Source organism: Podarcis muralis, chromosome 1, assembly GCF_964188315.1.
Source record: "Podarcis muralis chromosome 1, rPodMur119.hap1.1, whole genome shotgun sequence".
Lineage (NCBI taxonomy): Eukaryota > Metazoa > Chordata > Lepidosauria > Squamata > Lacertidae > Podarcis > Podarcis muralis.
The window spans coordinates 48,568,209-48,581,230 of record NC_135655.1 but is presented as its reverse complement, the minus strand read 5'-3'; the positions used below and the strand labels follow the sequence as shown (position 1 = coordinate 48,581,230).

Genomic DNA, 13,022 nt, shown 5'->3' with positions numbered 1-13,022 from the left:
CTGTGCAAACAGAAGCCCTCTGTGCGTTTTTGGAGCCCATGTGTGTACATTGGATCTACTGGATTGTGGACCATGAGCCAGCAGCCCCAATATGTCCTTGGACTTCCATGCACACTGCCCGGGCTTGCACCCCAGGGTGCTGCTAATGCAGACTTTGCCTCCGGAGAAACACTCCATTGTCTCTTGAGACGGACAGATGCCAACAACAACAACAACATTTGTGTCCTTTCTCATCAGGTGATTTTTGTATGCTAGAACTTTCCTTCATAGAAACCCATGCACATTATAGGCTTTAGATTCTACTCTTATCTACAAATCCAAACAATGACCAATGTATGTATAAGAGATTATGCAAGCACAATGTGTTTTTGCATTTTCAGCCATTTTTATCACAGGAGCTGACCCTATGTCAAACTATAAACCTGCTTTTTGTTTTAGTGTTGTTGTTGTTTTAAAAACAAGTTTATGACTTAGTAGGAGACTGGAATGTGTTTGTGTGCACTTGATGGGACTAATGTAGCTTAAGAACCCTAACATACATGTTGATTTGGTGCACACATGTGCTTGGTAAGGGTCACAGCCACTGCATAGTAAATTCATTGGTATTGAAAATATTTTCATAGAATAGAGAAATATTTGTATTTTGATTCCCCAAGTTTTTCATTTTTCCTTTCAGTTCACTTACATTGCTCCTTTTCCCTGCAGCTATTGTTAATAATAATAATAATAATAATAATAATAATAATAATAATAAATAATATCCGGCTGGGTTTCCCCAGGCATTCCGGGTGGCTCCTGACAGGATATTAAAAGCACAATAAAACATCAAACATTAAAAACTTCCCTAAATAGGGCTGCCTTCAGATGTCTTCTAAAAATCAGATAGTTGTTTATTTCCTTGACATCTGATGGGAGAGCATTCCACAGGTTGGGTGCCACTACTGAGAAGTCCCTCTGCCTGGTTCCCTGTAACCTTCTCACAGTGAGGGAACTGCCAGAAGTCCCTCGGAGCTGGACCTCAGTGAACAATGTGGCTGAACAATGTGGGTGGAGACGTTCGTTCAGGTATACTGGACCGAGTCCAAGTCCTGTGGTAGCCACAGTGTTTGTCCCTAGTATGTTGTAGTACATGGAGATAACAATAAACAATATATTAAAAATGGAAATGCCCAGTGAACCAAACATGGGAACCTTCAGTCCTTGGCTTCTATCTACAGAAGGTCTGTCTCCTTCCTGTGTTGTATAATCCGGATGGCTGACTAATGTCTTCTGAGTCATTCAATGAGCTTGAACCATTCACAGTTCTAGGGGAAGTACTGCTATGGTACAATTACCTTGTTAAACTTTCCCTGTTTTGTATTCCCTTAAGGACAGGTGATCTCCCAGTGCCAGCTCACTATTTGCCTATTGTCTCCTGGGTAGGGAGGGGAGTAGACGTCACAGCAGAGGAGGAGGTGGTTAAGAAAACAGTCACTGTTTTAAAACTCCTCATGCAGAGGGATCGGCTTGCAGTTGCCCGCAGACGTCTTGGAAGGCACATTCACCTCCTACTGGATCAGCATGGAGGAAGGGAGTGGAATTCTGAAGGAAGGCTTTCTTGTCAAAAAGGTAAGCTGCAGTCACAGGCGATGTGTACATTACCAGCTTAAAACACAACTAGTTTGTTCTTTTTCTCAGCTTCTCTTGCTGGTTTGGGGGGGAAAGCATCAATAAGCAATGTTTCATAAGGAACGACAAGATAGATATGGATTGTGGCTAATGGCATGTGTACACCACTTTCCAAATCAGTGGTGTGAGAGTCCCGGAGGCAGAGTAAATGAATGGGAGACCACACACGGCCACGGTTGTAATGTGCAGCCACAGTTTTATCTCTAGGTGGTTTCAGACTCTCAACCTCCTCTTTAAAAATGTGTTTGCCCTCGTTTGGGAAAGAGAGTGAGCTATAAATGTCAGAAGTAAATACATCTTGCCAGATTATTACTTTTCCAACATGAATGTCTCCCATAGCTGGGCAAAGGATGTATAAAGTTTAGATACTGTACTGCTCTAGAGTGCTGTGCTAACATTCTGCTAACATTCCTCTCTTGCTCTGACCTGCAGCACCTTATTCACTGTCAGGTCCTGTCTTGCATGCATGCAGATCTCCTCAAGATCCACCGCTGCTGTCATCTTTTATTCTTGTCTTGCTTTTCAAGCAGCTCTCCCTATATCCTGCCCTTCTGACCTAGGGTGCAACAGGTCAGAGCAACAATCTAGTTCTTCTTGCTCTACCTGTCTGCTCAATCTTGATCTTTTGCCTTTTATTGTGCACACTCAATTTATGTTAGGAGGGCTCCAGGTTCAAAATGTAGCCTGAGTTATTCAAATTATCCTTTTGCAATATCTGAAATATACCACCTCTCTTAATCTGTCATTATCGGATCTTCAGAAGGGCCCTAATTTCTAACAATTTATCCAGTCCAATGTGCTTTTTCTATGCTCATGTCTAAGGGCCAAATTGCACATGATGCAGGAGATTAATGAATGAATTTCTTTTCTCTACTTCAGAGATGCCACAAAGTTCCTAGTTTGATTGGGCATTTATTCTTTCTCCTCCCCACCATGCTCTTTCCCTGATCTAAGTTGCTCCCAGAGGATTCCATTAGCCCCACTAGGGGAAAACAGGGAAAACAGAACAGAGACTAGGTAGTACTGCAGTTGGCTGACAGAGCCGTCTGCTTGGGGGTAGAGTGAAGAACAAAAGCAAAGAACTGCTGGATCAGGCCAAAGGCCCAGCTAGTCCAACATCTCGCTTTCACAGTGGCCTGACAGATGTCTATGGGAAACCTGCAAGCGGGACATCTCTGTCCATTGTGCTTCCCAACACCTGAAATGTCCTGTCATGTTTTTGAGATAGCAATATGTTGGGTAAACTAAAAACAGATGAGAACTGCTGTATGGGACTTGAGAGCATTGTCTGAAATCTGGGTTTTTAAAGCTAGAACCCCACCCCATGCTATGTATGGTTTGAATCCTCTCTGTTGTAAAAGTCAAAGTTGAGCAACACCAAAAACATGTCGCTGCCTGAGGCAGAGTACCAAATGATGCCTCCCCCATGCTAGGGCCCACCACTTCAAAAAGTATTGGATTCCGCCCCCCCCCCCCCAAAAAAAATCTATTGCAAAAAATAAATAAAAATCTACTGCCCTACCTTGCTGCATGGTAGGGTAGGACCTTTTGAGAACCACTCATGCCTAGTGACTGTAAAACTGAATTTGGATCTGAGTGAGACAAATCTATTTCATTAGTTGTGGCGAATCAGCATCTTTCCCATTGTATAATAGTAGTTAGTGCTTTTCCCCGGGGATACTAGGCTACTCAGTACTGGCACCAGGTTATTGTGATCATATACCTATAATGACTGCCTGGGGAAATGTGCTATCGTTGCAAAAAGCTCACTTGTGGAATCACTAAAATACATCTGGGGAAACCTTGGATTTGTGGAAAGAAGGTAAGAACTCGGTTTAAAGTCCTACCAGATGAGAGCACATTAGAGGCTATATAAATTATCAACTGAGTGCAGTGAGTAAGAAGTTCATGAGTATGCAACACAAAAGCAGGTAATAAATGTTGTTTATAAGATGCACCTAAGATTGACACTTTTTGTTTGCAGGGACATGTTGTCCACAACTGGAAAGCAAGATGGTTTGTTCTTCTCCAGGACAGACTGCTCTATTATAAAGTTGTGGGAGGAAAGAAAGAGTCTTCTCCAAAGGGCAGGATTATTTTGGATGGCTGCACAATGACTTGTCCATGTTTGGAGTATAACAGGCCGGTATGTCCAATTCTCTTCCCATTTGGTATAAATTACTGTTGCTGTTTTGGCTCTAGAAAATGGAACATATTAGAAGGGGCAGTGCTGGTACCATGTATGTGTGGGTCATATTAGCTAGGACATTCTCCCTTTAGCTAGGGGTGAAGAGCAGTGTTGAAACTGGCTACTTCTAAGCTCTGGAAAAATGTTGTGAGATCCTATCACAAATCTTACACATTTTCTCTAGTTTAGCTAGGGAAGGCAAGTGATAGATATACAACTTTATCATACTGTATTTTTAAAAATTGAACATATTACAGTACTCACACTTCAAAGCAGCACACTTGAAACCTTGAAACACTTGATATAGATAGATGTGATAAATAAAACACAGGTAGATTTATCATGTAGTTTTACCTGTGAAAATGTTTGATCACATCTGTTTATGACCAGAAAGTTAAGCTGTTCAAGGTCTCTCAATTTCAGAATTTATGAGAGATGCACTAATAATTTCTAGCAAATAATGTATTGTTGTTTCTTGTGGGTTTATTTGTAGTTGGTTATTAAACTGAAGACAAAAACAAACACAGAGTATTTCCTCGATTTCTGCTCTCGAGAAGAGCGTGATGCCTGGGCGTTGGATATAACTGGTGCTATTCATGCTGGCAACCCAGTGCAAGTCCAGCAACTTCACCGCATGAAAAATTCCTTCAAACTGCCCTCAAATATCAGCCTGAAGTAAGTGTTAAATAATTCCTCCATCTGCTTTCCTGCAATTTGTGGGGTGTGTGTAGCCCAGTTTGTATATAACACTAAGCCAGACTGTGGCTAAATGTGAACATGCTCATAGCAAATGTCATGGCTGCTTCACTTCTCCCCCAGTTCTGCTGCTGTGCTACCTGAAGCTAAGCCATGGTTTAGTTTAACATTATGTCTGGATCCAAGATTGTGGTTTGTCTCAATTCAGACAAACCATAAGTTGTACCCAAGGTTTGTTTGGGCTAACCACTCATGGTTTATTAAGGATGAGAAGTTTGTGGACTCCCCATGGTCATCTGCTTGGCTACTGCAGGAGAATAAATGCTGGACTAGGTTGACCTTTTGTGTGATTCTGCAGGGCTGCTCTTATGTTTTTACAGACCTGAGGCTCAGGGGACTCTCTGGACAGTGGTGCCATCAGGGCAGGACTTTGGGGCAGAAGCTCAGAGCCCCACTTCATAGAATGACCAGGAGGACGCCCAAACGCAGCAAAGCTGGCTTACCGCATTTTAAAATGAAGTAATACGCCTTACCATCTAAAGAGGGACCCCACTGGAATATAATTAAGTCCCAAAACTGAGCTTACTTGACAGCAACATAGAATGAGATGCATTCAAGCAAGGGCATAGCGCTGTTTGCCAGGACCCAGGGCGGGTGTACAGTGCGCTCATCTGGCCCTTGCCACTGCCACCAGGCAGGCACTCACATGTCAGGTGGGGGAGGGACATGTGGAGGGTGAATATCATCACCCGCATTCCCCAGCCTGGTTCGCCTGCCACCCCCGATTGTGCATCCAGGGCAATTGCCCCATGCCCCCCACCACTACGCCACTACTTGATTGAATCAAGGATAGAGGACTGAAGGGGCAGAAATCAATGGTACTCTCCTGTGTGTAACTGGAATTGCCTTCCATTCATGCCTGAGGTACTTTCGATCGAAACTGTGCTCTTTATTGGCTGTATGAATTGAGACCGAGGGATTTGAGTCCCCTCACAAAACCGGATTCTCTGTTTTCTTAAACATTAACCTTTTTGCTGGGTTTTTTCCAGTCACATTGTGGACAAAATGCATGACAGCAGCAGTGGAATTAAGCTCACACCCAACACAGAACAAGGCAGCACATATAAAGAAAGTTTTACAGGTAGGCAAACCTCATGTTACTAGCCTCCTAGTACTTCAATATAATCTGATGCAAAGGAATGTTGTTTTCTCCCAGGGCCCACCATGGTGCAGCTTCAGAACCTTGTTTTCATTATTAGGGCACAGCCCTGGGACATGAACAATAAGAGCACATCTTCAGTGATTTCTCTCCCACTAATAGCTACAGCCGGACCTCACATGCTGGTGATTAGATGGAGATACTTAAACATTAGTGTGAGTGGCTTCCAAACCTAGTATTTGAAGTGTGGGGTGGGTAGCTAACATGGTGCCCTTCATATGGTGTTGAACTACAACTTCCATCAGCCCCAGCCAGCTAAACAAATGTCTAGAGGTGATTGCAGTTGGTCCAACTGCAGTTGGAGGGCACTACATTGGCTACTCCTGATTGCTTTAGGACCAGGGGATTTGGGTTCAATTCCCTACTTGGCCGTGAAGTTCACTGGGTGACTTTGAGCCAATCATGGCGTCTCAGCCTAATCTACCTCCCTGGGCTGTGATGAGGATGAAATGAAAGAGGGAGACCCGTCTACACTGTACTATGCTCCTTAAAGGAAAGGCACGATTAAAATGTAAGGGAAAAATACAGTCTGGAGCCCAAACACCTCTAATTTTAGGTATCATTTATGAATTGTGTGTGTGTGTGCTTCACAGAATTGTAGAATTGAAAGGGTCCCCTTTGCCTGCAAAATGTCTTGGGCTGGCCTAGAATGAGAATAAGGTTATCCAGAAAGACAGTGCAACCTGCCAAGTTTATGAAAATGTGCATGCAAATGTCTGCTCTTCAGTCAGGTTAGATTACAATTTAAGACTCATTTCTCTATTAGAGGATGAGTACTGAAAACCTCTACCTTCCTTGGGAATTGACTGGCTGCATGCTGTTTTTGCTCACCTTAACAGCTGCCTTTATTATTTCAGGCTCTGTGCTGGTTGACTGGCTGATTTCCAATAGATTTGCAGCCTCCCGTCTAGAGGCTGTCACCCTGGCCTCTGTGCTGGTGGATGAAAATTTCATTAAGCCTATGGGAGCCCGCAGTGTTGAAGCCATGAGGAATGGTGATTTGACGGAGCAGTTTTTGGATGACTCTACAGCTCTGTACACATTTGTAAGTGATGAGATTTCTGGAAGTCTCCTTTCTGCATATCAGGACACTAAAAAATGGGGGGCACAGTGTGCATATGCATTGGGGAGACTGATAGGAAAGATCTGCAGCAAATGCAAATCAGGCAAATGCAAATCAGGCCAAAAGATAACTTGGGCAAAATCTTTCTAATGCTTTCCAAGTTATATCTGACTAATGCAGCAGTTGGACTTTGGGTTGGGTGTGGATGTGCAACAGGAACAGTCTGGTGTTTATCTGGATGCAATATGGGTACAGCTCATTGTACCTGCCATAATGAAACTTAATTTATGCACTTCTGTATCTGTTTATTAGTGAGGGGGCAGCAAAAGGCCCTCTGGGCCTCTCCAGCAGCATTATTTGCTGGGAGTGGTGGCAGCAGTGCTGAGACCTGCAATGGGTGGTTGTGAGCCACCTGCCTAGGGGTGACATCAGTAGTGGTGGGCCCTTTAAGAGCACTGGGGTCCTGGCAACTGCCTGAGGATACTGGGTGCTGAGACCATCCCTCCTGTTTATCGTGTCTGGCAAAAAAACTGCTTTGAAGATGGAAGTTTCTGTGACTGAGGAATGAAAGTTCCATGTTAAAGGAGGAAAGGAACACTTGTGTATTTTGTACTTGTTTTGCTACCGCTACCCCCAATTTCCCCAATATCTTTAATTTTTATTGCAGGCGGAAAACTATAAGAAGAGAACCACCTCCAAAGAAAATATTCATCTTAACATTATTGAACTGAGTGGCACCATTTTAAAACAAGGATTTTTAATAAAACAGGTGACCATGACTTCTGAATCATGTTGGCAAGTGGAGAATGGGAGACTGGGCAATGCTGTATTTAGTGTCTTCTTAAGCTCTTTTTAAAGAAGAAAGTTGGGTAATAAAATTAAACAATATGGGTTGTATCTACTTGTACAATAAACTTCCACTTGTCCAACGGACTTCTCTCTCCTCTTCTGCTCATGCCCATGCTCGAAAACTGCTCCAGTGCATTGGGGGAAGATCTGGAGCAGATCTGAGGGGGGCACATGAGGAGAGGAGAGAGAGGAGAAGTGAAGTCTGCTGACATACTGTTGAATACAACCCTAAGATCACAATCACATGAACAGTGTTGCAAAAGAGTGCACATAGGACCAAATGTATAGAGAAAAAAATGTGGTGTTCTATGCCTAATACTTCAGTAGGAAATATATATATACCTTTAGTACACTAACTGGAATCCTTCTTGCAGATATGCTAGCTTTCCTTTAGCAAATAATGTTTGAGGTGGAGAATAATTGATTAACACAATCTTTCACCTGATGTGGTACAACGCAAAAAGCACTGGACCTTGTGATATTTCTGAATGTATGGTTTAGCTTTCTGTGTGACATAAGAAATGCTTTTCAAATCATAATAGGCAAAAACAATTTTCTGACCAGGAAAGCCTTTGATCCCCCCCCCCCCCCGGACACAGAACTATCTATACTGATTTCAAATAGTTTTGTAAATCAGGTTGTTCCCCCACACACTTCAGTGCACTGAAAGTTAAAATGGAATTAAGAGACCATTGTGAAGTGCCTTGGTGAATAGTGAGGTCAGAATCCCCCACAAGGATTTGTGCGCCAAGTGATCCTTTTGAATTGTCATTCTCAGCAGAATTCCAAAATAATTTGCACTAAAACCAGATGGTCTCTTCTATGAAACAGCGGTCCCACTGTGTACATTATTATATTCTGATTCTGAAGCAAATTTGGTTCTCAAAGACAAGCAGTCGAATCTAGCCTACAGTTACTATTCAGACACTTCTGCCTTTAATTGTTTGAGCTAGGAAAGTAAGTTGATTTAGTGACTTAGCAAAATGCACAATGACTTCAATTCTGCCTCTGACAATGTTTCTTTGTCTAACTTACTTGGCTATGACAATTATTCCTCTCGGCTAAACCTGTTTCACAGGGCTATTGTGAAGATAAAATGTGGTAAAACAGATAACGAGAAATGTCTCAGTGTATGCAGATCTACAGGCCATTTCAGAAGGACAAACTGAGAAATGGAAGGTGAAATGGATCTATTAATCTTTTCAACTTTTAGGGACACAAGAGGAAAAACTGGAAGGTGAGGCGCTTTGTCCTGAGGGCTGACCCTGCTTTCCTACACTATTATGACCCCACAAAGGTGAGATGATGGACTCCCAATACAAAAACTATCTCATGTCTTGTGTGTAACTTTTTGGTAAAATAGATTTGAATTTTTGTGTGCTTAAGTTAGAATCATGTGAGGCTGAAACTAAACCTCTTGTGCTCAACAAATGTGGCATCCTGGGGTGTGTGTGCATGTCGTGCCCCAGTTCCCTCAATTGTAGGGGCAAGATGGCGCACATGGTGTGGTGTTTTGTTCTTATGCTAATTAGGTTGGTTGCTGGAGTTTGGTCTGTGGCTGTGCGCACACCATATATTTAAAGCTCATTCAGAGCACATTATTTCCTTCAAAGAATTTTGGGCACCGTAGTTTACTCCTCACAGATTTATAATTTCCAGCAACCCTTAAGAAACTATGGTGCCCAGAATTTATTTGAGGGGGGAAATCTGCTTCAAAGATATAATTCACAGCCTGTTTTTGATCTAGATTGGATTTATGACACTGCTGGGTTGATTTTATCCATTTATTTATGATTTCATTGAATTATATAATATGTGTTGGTTTTTTGATCTTGCTGTGTATGTTGCCTAGATAATGTTTTTATTAAGGCAATTCATAAATGGAATCAACTAATAATAATAAATAATAGATGGACAAACTGTCTGATGCAGTATAAGACAGCTTCCTAGGTTCCTATAATTGCCCCCTTGTCTTTAGAATTCATCTGTTATTAAAACACTTTGGGGAAGACATGTATAATTTTTTAAAATTAAGATACTACCTCTTTACATAATTAACACCTAGAACCTCCAAAGGCCTATCCCAAAGAGGAACAGGCTGGGACAAGATTCATGTTATGCTGATGTGGCCAGCTACTGCATGTCTTGCCAAAGTAAAATGTGTTGCATAGAACATATAATTCATATTCCTTACTTCTCCCTTTGGACTCTTTCCACCCACCATAGGAAGATAACCGACCAGTTGGGGGATTCTCTCTCCGTGGTTGCCTTGTCTCAGCATTGGAAGATAATGGAGTCCCAACAGGCAAGTATGAACATAGCAGTTCCTTCGGTTGTGGGGCTCTTCACATGTTCCTTTCTTATTTATGAATAAAGTTTAGTGTGAATCAGCTGCTTACACTGGGAAAGCTGAAGCCATTTCAGATCTTAGGGCCTGGGCTCCCAGCTATGGGAGATTAAATGGTAATGGTGGTGGGCATAATGAAATCCATGAATTCCACACCCTACTATTTTAGCCAAATCACACCTCCCTTGTAGGTTTCCAAAAACAGTAGTTTAGAAAATTGTCATAAAGGCCAGGGGGGCAGGCCCTGTTTGCCCCTTCTCCAGTCTGAGCTCCAATTAGGGCACCTTGAAAAACTGTGACAATAGGACTGGCTGTAGCTCTCTTGATTATAAATAGCTGGCTCAAGCAGCCATATCGCCAGATTAAGGACAGTATAGCATGGAGAAAATAAGTGTTGCCTTTTTGGCCTTTCATGCCACTTGTGTGGATGGGAGGTCATGTAAAGATAAAGGGAAGAATTCAACATCACATCACTCTTCTGATCAGTGCAAGCATTTCTGCTTTTCAGATGAAATGGTACACCCTTTCCCCTTCTACTGTTCTAGGGATTCTCCCAACCCTCCAAAGTAGATTTGGCAAGGTGTGTGAGTGTTCAGGCAGACGAGAGGGGGAAGAAACCCACTGTGTTAGCGGGAGCCCTTGCACTAGCTTCTGTTAGCACACCGGGTTAGTTGGATCCAGATCCAAGCCTGTATTCGTATCAATGCAGTGGTACACTCTCTTCTCAACAAAAGCAAAACTGTGTTGAGTTCTCAAACTCTCTCCCATGTGAGATTTTGCTGTTATTGCAGCAATTGTGTTGTCCCTGCGCCTTGCTAACATTCCCCTCCCTTTTCCTTTTTGTTGCAGGAGTGAAAGGGAATGTGCAGGGCAACCTCTTCAAAATCATAACAAAGAATGACATTCACTACTTTATACAGGCCAGTTCCAAGGCAGAGAGGGCAAGCTGGATTGAAGCCATCAAACAGCTAACATAGACATTTGCAAATTTCTTATGTGGACAAAACCATTGACTTGGATCATTGCTTTGGGGGTAATATAATGGTTGGTTTTTGGGGTGCACGAGTGAGTTGTTTCAGCCAAACAGAAAGCCTGCATCCAACAAATCTACTCGTGCCTTCACCACACTTTCCTTATCTGAAGACTTGTACATTCAGATTTTTTCATAAGTCAGTTCCTGTATGTGGTCCACAATACTTATGCATCATTTTCCTAGAATCATTCTGGGAATTCTGAATATTCAACCAGGTACATTCATCTGAGTAAAGCTAAATCACATGACACAGAATTGAACAAACCTAGAATGGGGACATCAAGCTTGGAAATTGAATTGGACCTCTGCCATCCGTTTCCATTCACCTTTACAGCCCGGAAGGATATAGGATGGGATTCGCCTAACAAGCCCCATCAGCAGAAGCCCTGCATAAGGATTCCCACTTGTGCAATGGGTCTTTCTCCCCTTTCCTCCTCCCATTCCCCCTGAAGTTGCCTAGGGGATGTGTGTCAAGAGAACACCCAGAATAGCATGCAGGGGGAGAAGAGCAGGGGAAACTGTTCTGCCTGTCAAGATGAAATATTGGTACTTGTACAAACAGAAGGTTCGTCACAGCGCAACACTGAATTCCTCTCATAGTGTTACTGATTTACATCAATATAATTTCATTGTCAGCTTTTAGATGGTTTTAAGTTTCAGTTCTGGTTTTTTAATAGCATATTATACATTTTTAAGCAGGCCTATTTGTGTATGACCATATGAAAGTTCATGTATAGAGCCCACTGGCCAGTTTGAGTTCCTGAGAACAGTTCACCTCTTACAAGCAGAAGTGCCTTCTGCCAGAAGGCAGAGGAAAGGGGGAAATGGCAGGTCCAATATTTTTTATGTTGTGTTTTACATGTGGGAAATTAATTTCTGTAGAGGATAATGTGAGGCCAGATGTCTCAAGATGGGTAACTGCTACAGTTTGAACTGCATGCCAAATATAGTATTTTCTTTTCTTTTTTAAGTAAAAATGTCCCATAAAACACTTAAGAAGCTTTGACACTGAGGTTTCACAGAAGGTAATTACCATATTTAAAAGTGATATTTGGGGTATGTTTTAATGATCTTCCATATTTTTTTTGTATGATCTTTTCTATGATTTGTTTGTATTTCTGATTTGTTTATTTATTCTGTAGCTGTAAAATTGCAAAAAAGTTTGTTTTTTTAAAAAAATAAACAGTGATGAGACACTTGTGGTATGCCTTTAAATGTTAATAATTTCAAAAGCACAAGAGACTTGCTGACAAGCCTAAATTTGGCCTATGGATTTGGTTGTTTGTGGAAAACAACTTTATATAATAAAACTCAACAGTCACAACCAGAGGGAAAGATGATGTGCAGAGTTGCTGCATTTGGCTGCCGGTTCAAGCCTGAGCATATATTTTTAAACACTATAATATGAAACCCTCCACTCAGTTTTGAAAATTACTATTTTCTGTGCATCCAACCTTTCATACCAAAACATTTGCCGAGATCCCAAATGCACCCACAGAGAATTCTGTGTGTTTTCTCTGAAGTCATAGACCAAGGATGGGGAATCTGTTGCCCTCCATCTGTTGTGAGACTCCAGTTTCTTTCAGCCCCAGTCAGCACAACCAATGGTCAGGGATGATGAGAGCTATAGTCCATATTCACCATCCCCTTCACATAGGAAAGCTTGATGAGAGCTGCACCTTGAAGCTAATTCATATAAATTCTGTATATTGGCTTCTTTAAATACAACTGTTAGGCAAAAGGTGCATGTAAAGTCCTGCCTTCTTAGTCTGATCCACCCTTATGTTGGGGGCATGCACACAATGTGGAATAGGGACTGCTTTATTAGGAATGCTCCTTTTTCGCACCACATTGTTTTCTTCATGTTGTCATTGCATGACTGTCCACACCAGAAATGCTTCAGATCAGGTGATGTACAGCTAGGAAAAAGTACAACTACATATGTGCTGCCTTTTACCA

At 42.1% G+C, this 13,022-nt stretch overlaps 1 protein-coding gene across 1 annotated transcript; it reads left to right on the top strand.

The window, feature by feature from the left end:
- Window positions 1-1,456: 1,456 nt before the first annotated feature.
- Window positions 1,457-12,259, top strand: PLEK2 (pleckstrin 2). Its single transcript, XM_077928001.1, has 9 exons — window positions 1,457-1,608; window positions 3,653-3,814; window positions 4,350-4,531; window positions 5,602-5,693; window positions 6,629-6,816; window positions 7,502-7,603; window positions 8,897-8,980; window positions 9,910-9,988; window positions 10,880-12,259. Exons 1-9 carry the CDS (start codon window positions 1,561-1,563, stop codon window positions 11,005-11,007), a joined length of 1,065 nt encoding a protein of 354 aa, XP_077784127.1. The 5' UTR covers window positions 1,457-1,560; the 3' UTR covers window positions 11,008-12,259.
- The last annotated feature ends 763 nt before the right edge of the window (window positions 12,260-13,022 follow it).